Here is a 22,999-nt window from a genome sequence, read left to right as displayed (position 1 = left end):
AAGCGGTCCCTTCTAGGGCAGAGTGTTCCGGTCCTGAGTGGTAGCACTTCGCGCAGAGGATGGAGACGCAGTCCGAGGAGGAAGCCGCTGCCGAGGCCGCGGACTCCAGAGGGGAAGGCGAGCCGCCGCAGGTCGCCGGCGCCCAGGCGGCGCGTCCCGAGGACCGCATGGCCCTGCTGCTCAGGTTGTTCCCTCTGGCCGGCTGGGTGGGAACCAAGTGGGCGTCGTGGCCAGGAGCTCCCCGCTTTGCTTAGAAATGTCCAGGGTTCGAATTCAGCGTCGGTCGCTTAATGGCTGCGTGACTGCATCATTCACTTAAGCTCTTTAAGCCCCTTTCTTCATCTTGGCAAAGGAGAGAAAAATGACAGCTTCCTAGCAGAGTTGCTGTGGGCATTAAACGAGATATTCTGGAGTCAGCGTTTAGCAAAGGGCCCTTAGAGCCTACTGAGCTGTAATTAACGCCTCCTTTCTTACCCACTCATGCCCTGGGACCCCGAGTTTCAAGCCCTTATGTGGGCTGCATCGAAGCCCTGATAACTTCGGAGGGAGGAGGCTCCGCCCTTTTCTGTTGTAGGTATGGCCCTTTTCAATGCAGAAGCTTCATTTGTTATATTTTCTACCAGGAAGCAACGTCTCTACGTTGCTAGGGCAAGATTTGATGATAAAGGACATCAGTCTTTTACACCAGTGGGCAACTGTGGCCCTGGCCTTATCCATCCTACTCTGTTGCTGTGTGACCCCCTCAAGCTAAAGATAGTTTTCATGTGTTTAAATGGTGGTGGTGGGGGAAGTCACAAGAATATTTAATAACAGGTGAAAATTATGTGAAATTAAATTTCAGTCCCCTTAAGTAAAGTTTTATTGGAACACAACCTCAGGACCAACTTTTTTTTCTCATGATTATGTAGATGTCTTTGCCCAGGAGCTGCTCTGCAGGTTCAAGCTGATTTGATCTGGTCGGCTTACTATGAAGAGTCTCTGTCAAACAGAGTTGTATTTCCCAAGACTCACCATCCTCTCCTTCAAAGGCTTCTCAAAGATGGAGGCATGCTTTCACCCATTGTCACATGATTCATGAACTTCTTTGTATTCTCTCAAGGTCTCACCCCAGTCTTTGGGCCATATACCCGACCCTCTGACAGTGAGTTGTGGGACCTGTGGACAGGGATAGGCAACAGTGATGGGAGATGGGAACTTAGTTATCGACAGTCTTTTATAATATATACATCAGAGGAAGAAGTTTAGAAGACACCGGGTCGGAGCTCTTGCCTTTAACTATTCCCATTCATATTATCTGTGAGTCTCTGGATCTGGTCATTCCCTATCCAGAGTTCTTGGAGCCATATAGGAAAATGCTACTGCAGTCCGTTGTCAATTCTGGATGGTCATATTAGCCACTGTCCACAGCTAGAGTATCCCATAGCCTTCTTGAATGCATATATGGGCTTCATCAACTCCTGGAAAGAATAGCTTCCCCGTATTACCTTCCCCTATTCCCTTATTTGTTGTGTTTTCCTCTTAGGAAGAAATGCCCAAAAGAGGTCCTGGCTACCAAACACTATTCTCACAAAGGTCCACCTGACTTGTTTTGATCTATTTCTTTGTGTAGCCCTTCTCTTTAAGCCTCATTTCAGTGTGGCCCATTAAGAATAAATTTAAAAATCAAATTTTAAACTTTTCCTCACAGATGCTGTTTTCCTACTGTATTTCATTTTGAGTATTTTTCTGAGGCCTTAAATTCTTTATACCTGTTTTAAATAAAATAGGCCAAAATGGAAGACCTTAATGCTATTTATTTATACTCATTTTGTTGCATCAACTTGCCAAAAAGATGAGTTGATTTATAATATAGTAATGAGTAAAACCTCAATAAGTATATAACTTTCTTCTCTTTATCTGTTTTCAGGGTAAGAGCCCAGACCAAACAACAACTCTTGGAATATAAATCAATGGTTGATGCAAGTAAGTATTTTCATTTTCAAATAAGGTTTTGTGAGTTTGTTGATGAACAGTACTCCAGGGAAAACACCAATTTTACAAAAATATATTTATTTAGGGAATGGGAGGGCCAGCATAATGCAGTCCTATACCCTGTAAGAATGCAAAAAGCAGGCTTGCCCTGGCCCTAAGGAACTAGTTAGGAATTCAAGAAATGTATATAAAACAAGTAAATAACAATACAGGACAATTAAGTTCTGTTGATCAGAGAATTGGGAAATCCCTGTGGGCTTAGGGTATCACAAAACTTGCTACCATCAACAACCTGAACATTAAATTAGCAGATTAGATGATTGTAAAGCAAGTGATCTGAGACCTATACTTTGAGAAACACTGGATTATTGGCATGAGAGCAGAAGAGGCATAAAGGCGAAAGTAAAAATTTTCAATTCTAAACACAGAAAAATTTTAAATTTATCTTAAAATTATTAATCCAGAAATCTCAGGGACCAAGAGAGTAGTAAAATGATGGTTTAGTCATCCTGAAGTAATGACCACCTAATAGCCACCTGATTTATTGTAAGCCCTTGGGTCACAAAGATAGATTTTGGTTACTCTTTCTTTCCCTATGAAATAAGCTTAAAGAGTAAAATCAAATAGTACACTAGGTGGAATCAGGAATTGTGGAGGAACTTCCCTGGTGGTCCAGTGGATGAGACTCTACGCTCCCAGCTCAGGGGGCCCAGGTTCAATCCCTGGTCAGGGAACTAGATCCCACACGCATGCCGCAACTAAAAGAACCCACGTGCCACAACAAAGATCTCATGTGCCGCAACTAAGGCCTGGCACCTCCAAATTAAATAAATAAATAAATCTTTAAAAAAAAAAAATTGTGGAAAAGCCGAGGGACCTCATAGATGTCTTAATCACTTCCCTGAATCCGTGTTTGAACTTAGGTAATTTTTGAGCTCTGCTCAAGCTCTCTTTAAGGCCATAGATCTGAAGGCATTTCTGGTGTGTTTTCCATCTCCACTCCAGGGTTTCTAAAGTCATATTTTGCAAAAAACCAAACCAAACCAAACCCTAAAAAAATGGGCCCCCCAGCCTCTTTTCTGCTTACTGTAACTAGTAACTATAGGAACTAGGATATGAACCAGGCCTTCTTGCCTCCAAAGCCATATCCCTTTTGTTACATCGATAATGCTTACTTCCTGAAAAAGAATATCTATTACATATATAAAATATATATAAATGTGTGTATGTATATATATATATATATATATATATATATATATTTTTAAAACTCAATCACTTTGCTGTATACCTGAAACTGATACAACATTGTAAATCAGCTATACTTCAATTTAAAAAATGCTTAACTCAAAGATGGTTAGTAGGTCCCTGCCCTTCCCCTGGAGGAATTAATGGTGTTCTTGTTTCCAAAGCCCATGTTCCTTGTATTAAACCAATTATGTTTACCTTAGAGATGAGAAGTACGACATACCTAATGCTTTTTCTGGCATGAGAGCCCACATAATAAAAAAGTATATTTAGGGCTTCCCTGGTGGCGCAGTGGTTGAGAGTCCGCCTGCCAATGCAGGGGACATGGGTTCGTGCCCCGGTACGGGAAGATCCCACATACCGCGGAGCGGCTGGGCCCGTGAGCCATGGCCACTGAGCCTGCGCGTCTGGAGCCTGTGCTCCGCAGCGGGAGAGGCCACAACAGTGAGAGGCCCGCGTACCGCAAAAAAAAGAAAAGAAAAAAAATGTATATTTGATCTTAGATTTCGAGGTATAAGGGAAAAGCTATTCAAAATTTGGACCACTGAAGAATTATCTCTATTGAGTATTCCTGCACTCATAGTTGAATGAATTGATGCTAGGGATGGAGATATGGTGTTGAACAAGGCAGACTTTACCCTCATGGAGCTTAAATTCTATGTAGCAAAACAGGTAAGCAAAGAAACATGTGAGATAATTATGAGGTGAGGTAAATGTGATGAAGGAAATATTGGTGTGATAAGAGGGAGTGTCTACTTTAGACAGAGGAATCAGAGATGGCTTCTTCGAGAAGATGACCTTAAAGCTAAAATCCAAGTGATAAGAGAGTCTGCCTCCTCCTGCAGTTCTTGTTTTCCCTGTATAGATAATTTTATTTTTAAGGGCTTGTGACATCTGAAAACTTGAGTAGATTTAATAATCCACACTCTAGAATTTCTACAACTAAAGGAGAGGACAGATTTGAAACAAACCATAAGTAGTTAGGTTGTAGTCTTTGAGAGAAGATGTTTGTCTAAAATTGATTAGTGTTTTACCATTAAAAAATATATTACTGAGGGCTTGCCTGATGGTGCAGTGGTTGAGAGTCCGCCTGCCGATGCAGGGGACATGGGTTCGTGCCCTGGTCTTGGTAGATCCCACATGCCGCAGAGCGGCTGGGCCCATGAGCCATGGCCACTGAGCCTGCGCGTCCGGAGCCTGTGCTCCACAACGGGAGAGGCCACAGCAGTGAGAGACCCGCGTACCACACACACACACACACACACACACACACACACACACACACACTCTCTCTCTCTCTCTCTCTCTCTATATATATATATATATATATATATACATACATATATATATATTACTGAGATTTTATATATATATTTATTACTGAGACTTTATTGCATGAAGACTTACAATAAGTGCATCTATTTTAAGGGTACAATTTGATGAGTTCTAACAAATGTATACATCTCTGTAACTACCACCACAATCAAGACGTAGAACATTTCTGTCACACCTGCCCGTGCCACTTCACACTCAGTCCCCACCCTGACCCCAGCAACCGTCAATTTGATTTCTGTTGCTACAGATTTGTCTTCTAGAGTAGTGCTGTCCAATACAGTAGCCACTAGCTACAGGTGGCCTTTTAAAGTTAAGTTAATTAAAATCAAATAAAATTTAAAATTCTTTGTTGCACTAATCACATATCAAATGCTGAAGCCACAATGTGGCTGGTGGCTACCATATTGGACAGTGCAGATATTAAGCATTTCATTCATCACAGAACAGAACAGTGGTTTGGACAGCACTGTTCTAGAATTTGATGTAAATGGATTTATATGGTATGTATTTTTTTGTTTCTGATATCTTCCTTTTGTGACTTAATTCGTGTAAGAAAATTCACCTTTTTTTTTTTTTTTTTTTTGGCCGTACATGGGCCTCTCACTGTTGTGGCCTGTTGCGGAGCACAGGCTCCGGATGTGCAGGCTCAGCAGCCATCTCACGGGCCCAGCCGCTCCGCGGCACGTGGGATCTTCCCGGACCGGGGCACGAACCCGTGTCCCCTGCATCGGCAGGCGGACTCTCAACCACTGCGCCACGAGGGAAGCCCTCACCATTTTTTTTTTAGTTAATTTATTTATTTTTTGGCTGTGTTGGGTCTTCGTTGCTGTGCACGGGTTACTCTAGTTGGAGCAAGCAGGAGCTACTCTTCACTGCACTGTGTGGGGTTCTCATTGCAGTGGCTTCTCTTATTGTGGAGCACGGGCTCAGTAGTTGCAGTGCACAGGCTCTAGGGTGTGGGCTTCAGTAGATGTCGCACGCGGGCTCAGTAGTTGTGGCGCACGGGCTTAGTTGCCCCGTGGCATGTGGGATGTTCCCAGCCCAGGGATCGAACCCGTGTCCCCTGCATTGGCAGGTGGATTGTTAACCACTGCACCACCAGGGAAGTCCCCTGTCAGTCTTTTTAAATTTTAGCCATTCTAGTAAGTATATAGTAGTATCTCATGTGGTTTTAATTTACATTTCCCTAATAACTAATGTTGTTGATTATCTTTTCACGTCTTATTGGCAATTTATACATCTACTTTTATGAAGTAGATGTATAAATCTACTTTTATGAAATATCCATTCAAATCCTTACCCATTTTTTTTTAACATCTTTATTGGGGTATAATTGCTTTACAATGGTGTGTTAGTTTCTGCTTTACAACAAAGTGAATCAGTTATACATATACATATGTTCCCATATCTCTTCCCTCTTGTGTCTCCCTCCCTCCCACCCTCCCTATCCCACCCCTTCAGGCGGTCACAAAGCACTGGGCCGATGTCCCTGTGCCATGCGGCTGCTTCCCACTAGCTATCTACCTTACGTTTGTTAGTGTATATATGTCCATGACTCTCTCTTGCCCTGTCACAGCTCACCCTTCCCCCTCCCCATATCCTGAAGTCCGTTCTCCAGTAGGTCTGTGTCTTTATTCCTGTCTTACCCCTAGGTTCTTCATGACATTTTTTTCTCGTCTTAAATTCCATATATATGTGTTAGCATACGATATTTGTCTTTTTCTTTCTGACTTATTTCACTCTGTATGACAGACTCTAGGTCTATCCACCTCATTACAAATAGCTCAATTTCGTTTCTTTTTATGGCTGAGTAATATTCCATTGTATATATGTGCCACATCTTCTTTATCCATTCATCTGATGATGGGCACTTAGGTTGTTTCCATCTCCGGGCTATTGTAAATAGAGCTGCAATGAACATTTTGGTACATGACTCTTTTTGAATTTTGGTTTTCTCAGGGTATATGCCCGATAGTGGGATTGCTGGGTCATATGGTAGTTCTATTTGTAGTTTTTTAAGGAACCTCCATACTGTTCTCCATAGTGGCTGAACCAATTTACATTCCCACCAGCAGTGAAACAGTGTTCCCTTTTCTCCACACCCTCTCCAGCATTTATTGTTTCTAGATTTTTTGATGATGGCCATTCTGACTGGTGTGAGTTGATACCTCATTACAATTTTGATTTGCATTTCTCTAATGATTAATGATGTTGAGCATTCTTTCATGTGTTTGTTGGTTATCTGTATATCTTTCTTGGAGAATTGTCTATTTAGGTCTTCTGCCCATTTTTGGATTGGGTTGTTTGTTTTTTTGTTATTGAGCTGCATGAGCTGCTTGTAAATTTTGGAGATTAATCCTTTGTCAGTTGCTTCATTTGCAAATTTTTTCTCCCATTCTGAGGGTTGTCTTTTGGTCTTGTTTATGGTTTCCTTTGCTGTGCAAAAGCTTTGAAGTTTCATTAGGTCCCATTTGTTTTTTTTTTTTTTATTTCCATTACTCTAGGAGGTGCTTACCCATTTTTTAATTGGATTGTTAGTCTCATTGAGTTTGAGTTCTTTAATTATAACTGAATACCATGATGTATTCTATTAAACACTAAAGAATAAAATATTCACTCCTTTAAAGACAAGAATACAGTCCTTTTTTAGGTAAATAAATATATGTGTGTGTGTATATACATATGTATACATATATGGCAGAAATTTTCTCCTAGTTTGTTGCTTGCTTTTTTACTTCCTTAACATTGTCTTTTGAGGAGCAGAAGGCATTAATTTTGATGAAGCACTATTTTTCACTCTTTTCTTTTGTACTTTATGGTTTTTGAGTTCTATCTAAGAAACTGTGACTACCCCAAGGTTGCAAAGTTTTCTCCTGTGTTTTGTTCTAGAAGTCTTAAGGTGTTAGGTTTAACGTACAGGACTGAGATTCTTTTTTTTTTTTTTAAATCTTTATTGGAGTATAATTGCTTTACAATGGTGTGTTAGTTTCTGCTATATAACAAAGTGAATCAGCTATACATATACATATATACCCATATCTCCTCCCTCTTGTGTCTCCCTCCCACCCTCCCTATCCCACCCTTCTAGGTGGACACAAAGCACCGAGCTGATCTCCCTGTGCTCTGTGGCTGCTTCCCACTAGCTATCTGTTTTACATTTAGTAGTGTGTATATGACCATGCCACTCTCTCACTTCGTCCCAGCTTGCCCTTCGCCCTCCCCGTGTCCTCAAGTCCATTCTCTATGTCTGTGTCTTTATTCCTGTCCTGCCCCTCGGTTCTTCAAAACCATTATTATTTTTTTTTTTAAGATTCCATATATATCTGTTAGCATAGGGTATTTGTTTTTCTCTTTCTGACTTCTTCACTTTGTATGACAGACTCTAGGTCCATCCACCCCACTACAAATAACTCAATTTCGTTTATTTTTATGGCTGAGTAATATTCCATTGTGTATATGTGCCACATCTTCTTTATCCATTCGTCTGTCGATGGACACTTAGGTTGCTTCCACGTCCTGGTTATTGTAAATAGAGCTACAGTGAACATTGCGGTACATGACTCTTTTTGAATTATGGTTTTCTCAGGGTATATGCCCAGTAGTGTGATTGCTGGGTCCTATGGTAGCTCTGTTTTTAGTTTTTTGAGGAACCTCCATACTGTTCTCCATAGTGGCTGTATCAGTTTACATTCCCACCAACAGTGCAAGAGGATTTCCTTTTCTCCACGCCCTCTCCAGCATTTATTGTTTGTAGATTTTCTGATGATGGCCATTCTTAATGGTGTGAGGTGATACCTCATTATAGTTTTGATTTGCATTTCTCTAATGATTAGTGCATTTCTCTAATGAAAGGATGTTGAGACTCCATTCATGTGTTTGTTGGCAATCTGTATATCTTCTTTGGAGAAATGTCTCTTTAGGTCTTCTGCCCATTTTTGGATTGGGTTGTTTGGTTTTTTGATATTGAATTGCATGAGCTGCTTGTATATTTTGGAGATTAATCCTTTGTCAGTTGCTTCGTTTGCAAATATTTTCTCCCATTCTGAGGGTTGTCTTTTGGTCTTGTTTATGGTTTCCTTTGCTGTGCAAAAGGTTTTAAGTTTCATTAGGTCCCGTTTGTTTATTTTTGGTTTTATTTCCATTTTTCTAGGAGGTGGGTCAAAAAGGATCTTGCTGTGACTTATGTCACAGTGTTCTGCCTACGTTTTCCTCTAAGAGTTTTATAGTGTCTGGCCTTACATTTAGGTCTTTAATCCATTTTGAGTTTATTTTTGTATATGGTGTTAGGGAGTGGTCTAATTTCACTTTTACATGTAGCTGTCCAGTTTTCCCAGCACCACTTATTGAAAAGGCTGTCTTTTCTCCATTGTATATTCTTGCCTCCTTTATCAAAAATAAGGTGACCATATGTGTGTGGATTTATCTCTGGACTTTCTATCCTGTTCCATTGATCTATATTTCTGTTTTTGTGCCAGTACCATACTGTCTTGATTACTGTAGCTTTGTCATATAGTCTGAAGTCAGGGAGCCTGATTCCTCCAGCTCCATTTTTCTTTCTCAAGATTGCTTTGGCTATTCGGGGTCATTTATATTTCCATACAAATTGTGAATTTTTTTGTTCTAGTTCTGTGAAAAATACCATTGGTAGTTTGATAGAGATTGCATTGAATTTATAGATTGCTTTGGGTAATAGAGTCATTTTCACAATGTTGATTCTTCCAATCCAAGAACATGGTATATCTCTCCATCTGTTTGTATCATCTTTAATTTCTTTCATCAGTGTCTTATAGTTTTCTGCATACAGGTCTTTTGTCTCCTTAGGTAGGTTTATTCCTAAGTATTTTACTCTTTTTGTTGCAATGGTAAATGGGAGTGTTTGCTTAATTTCTCTTTCAGATTTTTCATCATTAGTGTGTAGGAATGCCAGAGATTTCTGTGCATTAATTTTGTATCCTGCTACTTTTGGAGTAACTTTTGTGTATGGTGTGCGCTAAGTAAGGATAAAGGTTCATTTGTTTTCCATATAGAAATCCAGTTTTTCTAGCACTGTTGAAAAGACTTTTCTTTATCCAGTGTATATGTGTAGGTCTGTTTCTGGACTTTTTCTTCTGTTCCTTTGAGGTATTTGTCTATCCTTACAGTGGTACCATGCTGTTTGGATGACTGTAGCTTTATAGTAAGTCTTGATTATCAGCTCTTGTAAGTCCTTCAACATTGTTTGTCAAAATTGCTTTGATTATTCTTGGTGCTTTGTTTTTCTATATGCATTTAAAATCAGTTTGTCAATTTCTACAGATTTGACTGGGATTTGAGTGGGATCTATAGATCAGTATGGGTAAAATTGTTATATTAGCGATAATGATTCTCCCAATACATATAGATAGTTTATCTTTCCATTTCAGTATTTTGTAATGGGGTCTTCCCTGGTGGTGCAGTGGTTAAGAATGCGCCTGCCAGTGCAGGGGACACGGGTTCAAGCCCTGATCTGGGAAGATCCCACAGGCCACGGAGCAACTAAGCCCATGCACCACAACCACTGAGCCTGTGCTCTAGAGCCCGCGAGCCACAACTACTAAAGCCTGTGTGCCTAAAGCCCATGATCCACAGAAAGAGAAGCCACCGCAGTGAGAAGCCCCACACCACAACGAAGAATAGCCCCTGCTTGCCGCAGCTAGAGAAAGCCCACACGCAGCAATGAAGATCCAACACAGTCAAAAACAAATAAATAAATAAATTAAATTAAATTAAATAAACTTATAGTATTTGGTAGTGTTCAGTGTAGAGGTGATACATGTATTTTGTTAAATTTATCCTTAAGTATTTTGTGTGTTTGCGTGCAATTTTACATGTATTTTTAAAGTTTAATTTCCTATTGTTTGTTGCTTATATATAGACATACAGTTTTTTTTTTTAACATTGATCTTGTTTTTTGTTTTTTGCTTTTTGTTTTTGCGGTACACGGGCCTCTCCCATTGTGGCCTCTCCCGTTGCGGAGCACAGGCTCCGGATGCGCAGGCTCAGCGGCCATGGCTCATGGGCCTAGCCGCTCCACGGCATGTGGGATCTTCCTGGACTGGGGCACGAACCCGTGTCCCCTGCATCGGCAGGCGGACTCTCAACCACTGCGCCACCAGGGAAGCCCTGTGATCTTGTTCATTTTTTACTCTTTTTCTATCATTCCATAACTGCTGTCCGACGTGATAGACATTAGCTCCATGTGACTGTTGAACACTTGAAATGTGGTTAGTCCTCATTGAGAAGGACAGTAAATGTAAAATATGCACAGAAGAAAGGAATGTGAAATATTTCAGTAGTAATTAGAAATTGATTACGTGTTGAAATGATAATATTTTGGATCTGTTGGGTTTAATAAGCTATATTAAAATTAATTTCATTTGTTTCTTTTGTAGTGTGGAAATGAAATTAAAAATTACATATTTGGTTTGCATTTGTGGCTTACATTATATTTCTTTTGGACAATGCTTTAATAAAATACTACTAACGTCAAAAATTTATTTATTTGTAGATGAAGAAAAAACTCCAGAACAAATCATGCAGGAAAAGCAAATTGAAGCGTAGGTCATATTTTAAAATTTTAGTTTTGGTTTTTACAGATTTAATAATATTATCCACCTTATAATATTGTCTTTCTTTTTCCTTTCCTTTTTTTTTCCAAGTAATTTGTCATGCACGTATTGAGAAGTTGTTGATGTGGCATGTAGACTTACATGCACATGAGTGATCATATTAACACTTTTGGCATCCTCCACACCTTAACAAGATACTTAGCGAAGTATCATAGCAGGAATCAGTTTACCAAATCTGTAAATGCGTAGATGTTGGGAGCCTGTAGAATACTTTTATTTAGAGAACAGGCATTTTACTTTCTTCAAAGATTTACTTTATACCTTTCTTCAAGTAGTTACTTTTTCTGATATTGCTGAAATTCTTTTGTTCATGCTTCTTTGGCAGTAAAATTGAAGAACTGGAAAAAGAAATTGAAGAGGCAAAAATTGCTTTTGAAATGAAAAAGCTTGCATTAGACAGGTAATTATTACCTTTTTTTTTCTTTTGCGGTATGCGGGCGTCTCACTGTTGTGGCCTCTCCTGTTGCGGAGCACAGGCTCCATATGTGCAGGCTCAGCGGCCATGGCTTATGGGCCCAGCTGCTCCGCAGCATGTGGGATCTTCCCGGACAGGGGCATGAACCTGCGTGCCCTGCATCAGCAGGCGGACTCTCAACCACTGCGCCACCAGGGAAGCCCAATTATTACCTTTTAAGTATGCAAAATGGGTATGACTCAAGGTGCACGGCTATTTTAACTAGTCTGAAGTAATCAATCAAAATGATGTTTAGATAATGGTCCCACAAATTTTGAGCCCTGAGAGAAAAGTTACATCATTCATTAATGTCTTCATTTGAAGAAGTTACATAAGATAGGGTTAATAAGGAAATGTCAGTCAAGACAATTAAAGTGTGAGGTTAAATCTCATTCTGTGTTTGAAATGATTATATGGATTCATTTACTCCAGTAACTTTTTTTTTAATATTTGTTTATTTATTTTACTTTTTGGCTGCATCGGGTCTTAGTTGGGGGACGCGTGATCTTCACGCGGTGCCTGGCCTTCTCTCTAGTTTTGGCGCTCAGGCTCAACAGTTGTGGCATGCAGGCTCTCTAGTTGTGGCTTGTGTGCTCAGTAGTTGTGGCTCAAGGGCTTAGTTGTCCCGTGGCATATGGGATCTTAGTTCCCCGACCAGGGATCGAACCTGTGTCCTCTGCATTGGAAGGTGGATTCTTAACCACTGGACCACCAGGGAAGTCCCCTATTCCAGTAACTCTTAATTGAGTAAAAGAATTGTCAGTGAATTTAAATATATTTTTAATTTTAGGCTTTGCATATATATTTTAAAATTCATTCAACAAATATTTGAGTGCTTCCTGTGTCGTAAGCTTTGTGCTGGAGCTGGCATACAGTTGTTAATAAGACAAACAGTGGTCTCTATTATAGACTTATGATCTGAATTAATAATCTCAATTAAGTGAATGACTCTTAACAGTTTTTTCCTTGTATTTCTGGCCGTCCCAGATGAATTTATTTACATTTAATTGAAAAGTAGTTAAATCCCTTTTAATTGCTTCTAGCAGTGAACTTTTTTCCCTCATTTCATATGCTGGCTCATTATATAGATCATACTTTTTAACTAAGGTGGCTTCAGAGCTATTAAGATATCCCCCTTTAATGAAATGACTAATATTGCTGAGCTGATTGCCTTTTTTTTTTTTTAATTTATTTTTGGCTGCTTTGGGTCTTCATTGCTGTGCACAGGCTTTCTCTAGCTGCGGCGAGCAGGGGCTACTTTTCTTTGCAGTGCATGGGTTTCTCATTGCAGTGGCTTCTCTTGTTGTGGAGCACAGGCTCTAGGTGTGTGGGCTTCAGTAGTTGTGGCACACAGTCTCAGTGGTTGTGGCTCTCGGGCTCTAGAGTGCAGGGTCAGTAGTTGTGGTGCACGGGCTTAGTTGCTCCATGGCATGTGGGGTCTTCCCGGACCAGGGCTCGAACCCGTGTCCCCTGCATTGGCAGGTGGATTCTTAACCACTGCGTCACCAAGGGAAGCCCCTGATTGCCTTTTTATTATTATTTATTAGCTATTTGAATTTAAAAATAAATTACAGTGCTTGCTTTTACATAGACACATTTTAAAGTTCACAGTCAAGTATGGTTTTGTATTCCCTAACTACACATTTTGGGCCCCTGTTGATCTCTGTAGTACCTTTTTTTTTCTTCCAGTTTTATTGAGATATAATTGATAATACAGCACTGTATAAGTTTAAGGTGTGCAGCATAATGTTTTGACTTACATGCATCCTGAAATGATTATCACATTCGGTTTAATGAACATCATCTCATATAGATACAAAATTAAAGAAATAGCAAAAAAGTTATTTTCTTGTGGTGAGAACTCTTAGGATTTATTCTCTTAACAACTTGCACATATAACTTACAGCAGTGTTAAACATGTTTATTGTGTTGTACATTACATTTTGTAGTGCCTTAATGCTTCCTCGCAGCCCCGCAGCAAGGTGGACGGCTTGGAGAGCAAGTTCAGGCTGGGTGTCAGGTCTGCTCAGCCCCCCTCTCTGGCCATATGCACAACTGCATGCAACAGCCGCATCCATATTGGTGTTCCTTCATATTTCTATAACTTACTTATCAAAGTATTTCCCATATGATACTGTTTAAAAACCTACTTTTGTTTTATGTTATATTTAAAGAGAAATCAATCTTTACCTTGTCGTATTTTTAAATTTTCTTTTTCAGTGTACCCTAAATGTTAACCATGTTTTATAATGGAAGCTTTTTTCCTCTATAGGATGCAGCTTTCAAGTGCACTTAAAAAACACATGGAGAAAATTAACACCAAGACTAGGTATGTTTTTTTGTTTGTTTGTTTTATTTTATTTTTTCTGGATTTGGCAAGGATGGGAATAAGGGAGATCCGCATAATGACTAGTTCTGTGAATTTTTTTTTTTTTTTAATTACCTGTCACTGCCGACCACCTTTATCTGGGGAATAAGAAACATGACAAAAAAAAAAAAAAAAAAAAGAAACATGTGGGCCCTTCTCATCACTACAACTTTTATAGTCCTGTTGACATTTTGTTTCATATGGATCGGGACCCTAAGAAGCCATGGACGTTTTACCTATACAATATGGAATCTTTTTTTTTTAATATTTATTTATTTGGCTGCACCAGGTCTTAGTTGCGGCATGCGGGGTTTAGTTCCCTGACCAGGGATCAAACCCAGGCCCCCTGCATTGGGAATGTGGAGTCTTAACCACTGGACCACCAGGGAAGTCCCCAATCTGAGAATTTTGAAGGAAGATTGTTTTTGTTTTTAATAAATTTATTTATTTTTGGCTGCGTTGGGTCTTCGTTGCTGTGCGCGGGCTTTCTCTAGTTGCAGTGAGCGGGGGCTACTCTTTGTTGCGGTATGCGGGCTTCTCATTGCAGTGGCTTCTCGTTGCGGAGCACGTGCTCTAGGCGCATGGGCTTCAGTAGTTGTGACACGCAGTCTCTAGAGCGCAAGCTCAGTAGTTGTGGCGCACGGGCTTAGTTGCTCCATGACATGTGGGATCTTCCTGGACCAGGGCTCGAAACCGTGTTCCTTGCATTGGCAGGCGGATTCTCAACCACTGTGCCATCAGGGAAGCCCCGGAAGGAAGGTTTTGAAAGTTAACTTTCATTTGGGATTTACTGTAAAGCAGGAGCAATGCTATCTCATTTAAGCCAACAACAACTCAATGAGATAGGAAATATACTCCGCATTTTTGTATTGGCAGAAATGATCTTGCGTAGGTTCAATAATTGGCCAGGCAATCAAGGTCATCTCTAATCTGATCCTAAGTGCCTGGCCACCGGGGCCTTACCTGTGATTTTATCTCCCAAAGCTCTAATCTTGTGATAAAATACCACCACCACCACCACCCCACTGTTGGCACAGGAAAAGTACCGAGATGGATCTGGCACTTTCTCTATCTGGACGTCTTAGCCCTGACTGATACCCATTCCTCCCATATTCCATTTAACTCCAGGACTACATAAATCCTAAAATCTGCATTTGAACTCTCTAAATATTGCTCCCCCACGAAAGGAGAGCTTAAAACATTCTTGTAAAGGAGTGCAGGATAGATTCATCGCATTGACACCAAAGACAGCATAAAGGCCAGGTAGGCTGAGGCAGCGCCTTTAGCCTGTCTTAATGTTTACAACCACGTATAGCTGTAACTAGCAGAAAATGAGTTCAGCTCTCAGGTCTGTGCAAATAGTCCCCTTTTTCAGCCTCCCAGGTAAACTTCTACAGTGTTTCTCACGCCTGGCTGATTATCAGGATAATTAGTATTTTCACAATGGTCACATTGCTGGTCCCATCCCAAACCTGCTGACTCAGAATCTCTGAAGATGGGGAGCTGGCAATCCACATTTAACGAGCCTCCCAAGGGAATGTGGCACTCTGAAATATGAGAACCACTATTCTCATCCAGTCTTATTTCCACCCTTTTACTCCAGCCGTACTAAACTGCTTGATCTAGGTAATCTTCATAATTACACTTGAGCATTGAACAACCTGGGTTTCAACTGCCCAAGTCCACTTATATGCAGGTTGTTTGGGGTTTTTTTCAATAAATATGGCACCTGTATTTTCATTTTACAGATCTTTAAGTTAACTAAGTATGGGGGAAGATTTGTGTTTAGTTAGAGGTCACAGTATGTGGAATCAGAAGAACTAGGGTTTGATCCAAACTGTTTCAGCTTTCTTCCCTTGGGTGAGTCATTTAATTCCTTTGTTTTTGAGGCAGAGATAGCAGTGCTCTTGACTGTGTGGGATGGTTGGTGTCCCTAACCACTCACCCCACCTGCATTGTTCAACGTTCAACTATACTTTACATCTTTTAAGACTCAAGGATTTCCCTTGTTCCACCCTTTGCACAACTCTTAGAAGGGTTCATATCCATTACTGGTTGTAATGAAACCATATGATGGTTGTGGATTTATTTTTTCCCCCATAAGATTCTTTCCTCTTTGAAAACATGTACTATGTTTTACTCTGTTTTATATTCCTGGTGCCTGGCACAGTCTTGCCATGTAGTAGTCACTCAGAAATACTTGTTGGAGGGGCTTCCCTGGTGGCGCAGTGGTTGAGAATCCGCCTTCCAATGCAGGGGACACGGGTTCGAGCCCTGGTCCAGGAAGATGCCACATGCCATAGAACAACTAAGCCCATACACCACAACTACTGAGCCTGCACACCTAGAGCCCTTGCTCCCCGCAACTAGAGAAAAAGCCCATGCGCAGCAACAAAGACCCAGCACAACCAAAAATAAATAAATTAACTAATTAAAAAAAAAAAAGAAACACTTGTTGGAGAAATGGGGATAAAAGCACTTTATTCACTGAAACTATTCTGTATGATATGATAATGGTAGATACATGTCATTATACATTTGTCAACTCATAGCATGTACAACACCAAGAGTGAACTCTAACCCTAATGTAAACCATGGCCTCTGGGTGATAATGATGCGTCAGTGTCGGTTCATCATTTGTAACAAATGGATCGCTCTGCTGCGGGGGAGGCTGTGCAAGCGTGGGGGCAGCGTGTACATGGGCTTCCCTTCCACTCGGTTCTGCTTTGAACGTAAAACTTGTCTAAAAACTAAAGTCTGTTTCCAAAAAAAAGCTATGTATTAGCAAGCTGTTAGGGTTTTTTCCCCCTAAATATGACATTTTTAGAATGTTCCTGGGGAATTCCCTGGCGGTCCAGTGGTTAAGACTCCAAGCTTCCACTGCAGGTGGCACCAGTTTGATCCCTGGTCGGGGAACTAAGATCCCACATGCCGTGCAGTGCAGCCAAGGGAAAAAACAAAAGAAATGTTATTTGATATTCTTTGTTGTCTGTGAGCAAAAATTTTTCTAGGGAAATGCATCTCTAATTCTAAACAGAAATTTAGTTTACATCAAATTTTTCCAGATTTATTTTGTTAAACAATGACTTTCTATTGAAGTGTACAGTGAATATAATGAAAGTAAATATGTACTAACTGATTTCTTAATTGAGTGTTTTTAATTGTTAATCATATTTTTTATTCCTTTTCAGTGTGCTCATGGATAACATGAAACAAATACTAAGTCTAAATAAATCAGTAATGAAATCACAGCAGGTAACTTTAAATATAAAGCTGCTTATGCATTCTCATGATTTCAGTAACATTCTTGCTGGTAACTGTATGTGACTAAATAGGATTGCCCAAAGAGACTGATAGGGTTGGAATTCACTGTCCTTAAAGTTTCTCTCTTTTCCATAATTCCATTATTTCTGACTAATTATCTACTTATCATTTAAGCTACTTTTCCTTTCCCTTTTGTTGTGTGGAAACAGGAATTAAAAACTGGAGCTCTAGAAAATATGAATAGATAAATTCAGTGATTTAAATATTGTAGGTGTGTTCTTAGGTTATGTGCCTTAATCTTTTTATTTCTAATAACAGGAAACCCGGGACTTAGAAGACAAATTGCTTGATGTTAGAAAGAAAAGATTGCGTATGTAGAACACTTTTTTTTTTTTTTTTTTTGGAGAACACATTTTCACTTAATATGAAGATTGACAAGGCCAGATCTCTCAATCACTGAAAAATTTTTTAATTTCCTTAAAATTTTGGACATAGCAATTTAAAAAGTAGTATATAAAATGGATTTTGCTTGATTTGTTGTTTTAGAACTTTAAGTCACAAAAATTAAGATATTCTCAGTGGGGGAAGGAATATCAAATAATACAAAAAAGTATAATGTGAAAGCCATACCTCCATCCTGTGTGACCACAGTTAGGAGTACATCATTCCAGGCCTTTTTCCACACCCATATAAATGTATTTAAATAAACATAATTTTTTTCAAATTTATTTATTTTATTTTATTTTTGGCTGCGTTGAGTCTTTGTTGCTGCGCGCGGGCTTTCTCTAGTTGCGGGGCGCCGGCTTCTCATTGCAGTGGCTTCTCTTGTTGTGAAGCACAGGCTCTAGGCGCACAGGCTTCAGTGGTTGCAGCATGTGGGCTCAGTAGTTGTGGCTCTCGGGCTCTAGAGCGCAGCCTCAATAGTTGTGGCGCACGGGCTTAGCTGCTCCGCGGCATGTGGCATCGTCCCAGAACAGGGCTCAAACCCGTGTCCCCTGCATTGGCAGGCGGATTCTTAACCACTGTGCCACCAAGTAAGCCCCCTAAACATAATTTTTAAATGATCACTTGATGCATATGGTTCTGCAGCTTTTTAACTTAATGAACATGAGATGGCTTTTTGCATTGAAATGTTTTATTGAAATGTATTTCAGAAGTAACACATATTCTCTATAAAGAATTTAGAAACAGAAAAACATACATAGGAAGTTAAATTTTTAATTTTATCAAGAGATAATCGATCTTCAATGCTTCTTATTTATAAAATAAAATTGGCATAATTTTATTCTGTGTTGTAAACTGCTTTTTTCATTTAACAGTATAGGCATGATTTATTATTTTAAAATACTATGTAGATTTGCCTTTTTGTAAGTAATCTCAGGATTAGAAGTAGTCCTGGTCATCTGATCTAATCACCCTTTGGCTTTTTTTCCATTGCATTCCTGTCAAGGAACCAAGCTCCTGAGATACACCCATTTATGTTTTCAAATACTATCTGTCCCCAACTTATGATGTTTCAACTTAATGATTTTTTGACTTTATGATGATATGCATTTAGTAGAAACTGAATTCAGATTTTGAATTTTGCTCTTTTCCTGGGCTAGTAACATACTCCATTGTGATGCTGGGCAGCAACATCGAGCCCCAGCTCCTATCAGCCACGTGATCATAAGGGTAAACAACCAATACACTTACAACTATTATGTTTTTCACCTTCAGTACAGTATTCAATAAATTACATGAGATATTTAACACATTGTTATAAAACAGGCTTTGTGTTAGATGATTTTGCCCCTTTGCAGGCTAATGTAAGTGTTCTGAGCATGTTTAAGGTAGGCTAAGTTAAGCTGTGATGTTTGGTAGATTAGGTGTACTAAATGCATTTTCGACTTAGGATATTTTCAACTTAAGATGGGTTTACCAGGAAGATTTCTAGTTTAGTTCTCAGAACATTTCAGGAACAACAAAAAAAAAACGGTTGATGGTATTTATCCCTGGAGAAGGGAATCTTACCTTTCCTTGAAAATTCATCTTGTTGATATTGTAATTTTTGTAAATAAAGGGGGGGAAAGTATTTCATTACATATATCTCCTGCTATTTTTTTGGCAACCCAGAGTAAGTCCTCTTTGACATGATGCCACAGCAAACATTTGTAGACAGTATCATTGTCATACATACATACCTTGAACATCTCACAGAGGACATTACTAAGTATGAAATTAAAATATTGGTGTTTTGCACCAGAGAAATCATTTTCAGATCAAAATGGAACTGCAGCCTAAAATGCTGCTTATTAAAAATTTTCTCTTGACTGAAATAATCAGTAACTGTTCTGCTTCATAAGTTTTCAAGATTCTTGTTTATAGGAGTTATCATATATAGTATATGGTTTTATTTTTAACCCAATAGAGTTAAAACAAGCTTCAGAAAGGAAGCTTTTCGAAATACAGACTGAAAAGAACAAACAGAAAGATGATTTGGGTAGTATGGAAAATTCGGGGAAGATAAAGACCATACAACAAAACCTGGAGATGGAGATACAGATTACTACAGTTATTCAACATGTGTTCCAGGTAATATTTTTATAAAATAGGAGGTGGGGTAAAGAACTTTTCAAAAGTGGATGGTTCTATTACTTTCAGGCTTATTTTCATTTAGTTTTCTTTTCTTTTTTTTTTTTTTTTCATTTAGTTTTTGGTCTTACTAAATAATTCAGTACTGAATATCAAGCTGTTTACATATATCTTGAATTTATGTCTGTTTAGCATTTAAGGCTTTGGTTTTTTGTTATAGTTAGACCTTAGGCATTTATAAATGGAAATGATGTCAGCAGCTCTGTGGAGGCAGAATGGTATAACGACGGAGAACATTAGACTTCAAGTTGGGAAGTGGGGAAAACATGGATGCAGGTGATGGGAATCTAGAGTTAAGATCCTACCAGCTACTTAATAGTTGCTGAGGGACTTCCCTGGTTGCACAGCGGTTAAGAATCCGCCTGCCAATGCAGGGGACACGGTTCGATCCCCAGTCTGGGAAGATCCCACATGCCATGGAGCAAGTAAGCCCTTGCGCTACAACTACTGAGCCTGCATGCCACAACTACTGAAGCCCACGTGCCTAGAGCCCATGCTCTGCAAAAAGAGAAGCCACCGCAATGAGAAGCCCACGCACCGCAACAAAGAGTGGCCCCCGCTCACTGCAACTAGAAAAAGCCTGCACACAAATAAATAAATTAAAATAAATAAATTTTAAAAAAAATGTTGCTGACCTTGAGGAAATTATATAACTTGTCTAAGCATTAGTTTCCTTGTGTAGGAAGAGTGGTTATTAGAACTAAAGGTGATAATTCATGTTAATCTGTTTAGCATAGTGTCTGCTTGAAGCAAATTCTCAATGAATATTGGTAGTTATTGTCATGTCAGGGTTTTTTTTATTTTTTAAGTTTATTTATTTATTTTTTGGCTGTGTTGGGTCTTCTTTGCTGCACACAGGCTTTCTCTAGTTCTGGCGAGCAGGGGCTACTCTTTGTTGTGGTGCTTGGGCTTCTCATTGCAATGTCTTCTCTTGTTGCAGAGCACAGGCTCTAGGCGCAGGGGCTTCAGTAGTTGTGGCACACAGGCTCAGTAGTTGGTGTGCAGGGGCTTAGTTCCTCCACGGCATGTGGGATCTTCCCGGACCAGGGATCGAACCCTTGTCCCCTGCATTGGCAGACAGAATCTTAACCACTGCGCCACCAGGGAAGTCCCCATTATGTCAGTTTTTAAATTTTATGTGTTCATTTAGCCTGGAGGTTTTTCTTTACTTTTTTTTTTTTTTAATATTTATTTATTTGGCTGTACTGGGATCTTCATTGCTGCGTGCAGGATCTTTAGTTGTGGCATGCGAACTCACAGTTGCGGCATGTGGGATCTAGTTCCCTGACCAGGGATCAATCCCGGGCCCCCGGTATTGGGAGCATGGAGTCTTAGCCACTGGACCACCAGGGAAGTCCCTCTTTACTTTATTTAATTTATTATTTTTGGCTACATTGGGTCTTCGTTGCTGTGCGCGGGCTTTTCTCTAGTTGTGGTGCGCGGGGGCTGCTCTTCATTGTGGTGCGCAGGCTTCTCATTGCAGGGGTTTCTCTTGTTGCGGAGCATGGGCTCTAGGCGCGCAGGCTCAGTAGTTGCAGCACATGGGCTCAGTGGCTGTGGCTTGCAGGCTCAGTAGTTGTGGCTCGCGGGCTCTAGAGCGCAGGCTCAGTAGTTAAGGTGCACAGGCTTAGTTGCTCCATGGCATGTGGGATCTTCCCGGACCAGGGCTCAAACCCGTGTCCCCTGCATTGGCAGGTGGATTCTTAACCACTGCGCCACCAGGGAAGTTCTGAGGATTTTTTAAAAATCTTGATAAATTTTTAAGAGTACTTAGAACATTAATTTAAAAATTTTTTTTCTTAATTACAGAACCTCATTTTGGGGAGTAAAGCCAACTGGGCAGAGGATTCTGCCCTTAAGGAAACTGTTCTGCAGCTTGAGAAGAATCTCACCATGATCCAATAAGAATTCTGTTTTGACGTATTTTTGTTTCTGTCTTTAATGTCATTTAAATTGCAAATTTCAAGTGAAATGCTTTTCAGTGTTTTTGGAACTGTTCTAATACTGCAATTTTTTTTTAGCTTAACAGTGGTACATGGAATTTACTGCTTTAAATATGATAAAGTGACTGGCATAATCTAAAAGAATCTGAAAATGTTAGCCTTGGAAGTGTCCCAAAAGATATCTAGTCCAGCTTTCCACTGAATGTGGACTTTTTTTTTTACAACATTCCTGTAAGTCCCAACTCTCATTTGGAATACTTCTCTGTATTTGTTTGTCAACCAAAATATTGGAAATTTAGAAAAGCATATCCACATCTTTATTTTTTTCAACTGTCAATTGTATTTTATTCAAATAAATCTCATTTTAGTTCTGTCTCACTAGAGATTTTCTTTTGCCTTTTTAAAAAAAATTTGCGATATAATTGATATATAACATTGTGTAAGTTTAAGATGTACAACATGTTGATTTGACCACCATGGCATTAGCTAACACCTCCATCATGTTACATAATTATCATTTCTTTATCATGGTGAGAATATTTAAGATTACCCTCTTAGTAACTTTGAAGTATGTAATATAGTATTGTTAACTAGAATCACAGTGCTGTACATTAGATCTCCAAAATTTATTCATCTTCTAACTGCAAGTTTGTACCCTTTGACCACCATTTCCCCAGTTCTCTCAATCCCCCTTATGCATTTTTAAACAGACACCCAAATAAAGCACCTCAGTCATGAAAAAGAAAGAAAAAGAAAAACATATTCACAATGTTAACAGTTGTGGTTATTATAGAAAATTTGTGACTTTTTTCTTTTGTATTTTTATGTTTATTGTGCATTACTTTTATAAGTTAAAAAATAAAAAGAAAAAATATTATTCTATCTTATTAAAAAATAGAACTTGCCACCTTTTATAGAATCCAATTCCAGTTTTGGAAAACTAATTTGAGCTCTTTATTAATTTGGAGCTGTTGATAATTTTTATAGACAATGTAGTGTTTTCAACATTCTTTTAAGATGGACTTTAAGGGATCCCTGCTCAGGGAACTAGATCCCACATGCATGCCTCAACTAACAGTTTGCATGCTGCAACTAAGGAGCCGGCAAGCCAGAACTAAGGAGCCGGTGCGCTGCA

The 22,999-nt window shown here is 39.5% G+C and overlaps 1 protein-coding gene across 2 annotated transcripts; it reads left to right on the top strand.

Annotated features, from left to right (window-relative positions):
* On the top strand, positions 1 to 22,233 carry CENPH (centromere protein H). 2 transcript variants are annotated; one of them, XM_082835254.1, is made up of 9 exons: positions 1 to 184; positions 1,907 to 1,962; positions 11,081 to 11,129; positions 11,527 to 11,601; positions 13,928 to 13,984; positions 17,215 to 17,278; positions 17,606 to 17,657; positions 19,698 to 19,861; positions 21,731 to 22,233. In XM_082835254.1, exons 1-9 carry the CDS (start codon positions 60 to 62, stop codon positions 21,824 to 21,826), a joined length of 738 nt encoding a protein of 245 aa, XP_082691380.1. In that variant the 5' UTR covers positions 1 to 59; the 3' UTR covers positions 21,827 to 22,233. The 2 variants fall into 2 exon arrangements, with proteins under 2 accessions (XP_082691380.1, XP_082691381.1); XM_082835255.1 differs by lacking the exon at positions 13,928 to 13,984.
* The last annotated feature ends 766 nt before the right edge of the window (positions 22,234 to 22,999 follow it).

This window comes from Leucopleurus acutus (assembly GCF_964270905.1).
Source record: "Leucopleurus acutus genome assembly, chromosome: 3".
Lineage (NCBI taxonomy): Eukaryota > Metazoa > Chordata > Mammalia > Artiodactyla > Delphinidae > Leucopleurus > Leucopleurus acutus.
The sequence above is the reverse complement of the archived record's forward strand: the minus strand, read 5'-3'. Positions and strand labels throughout refer to the sequence as shown.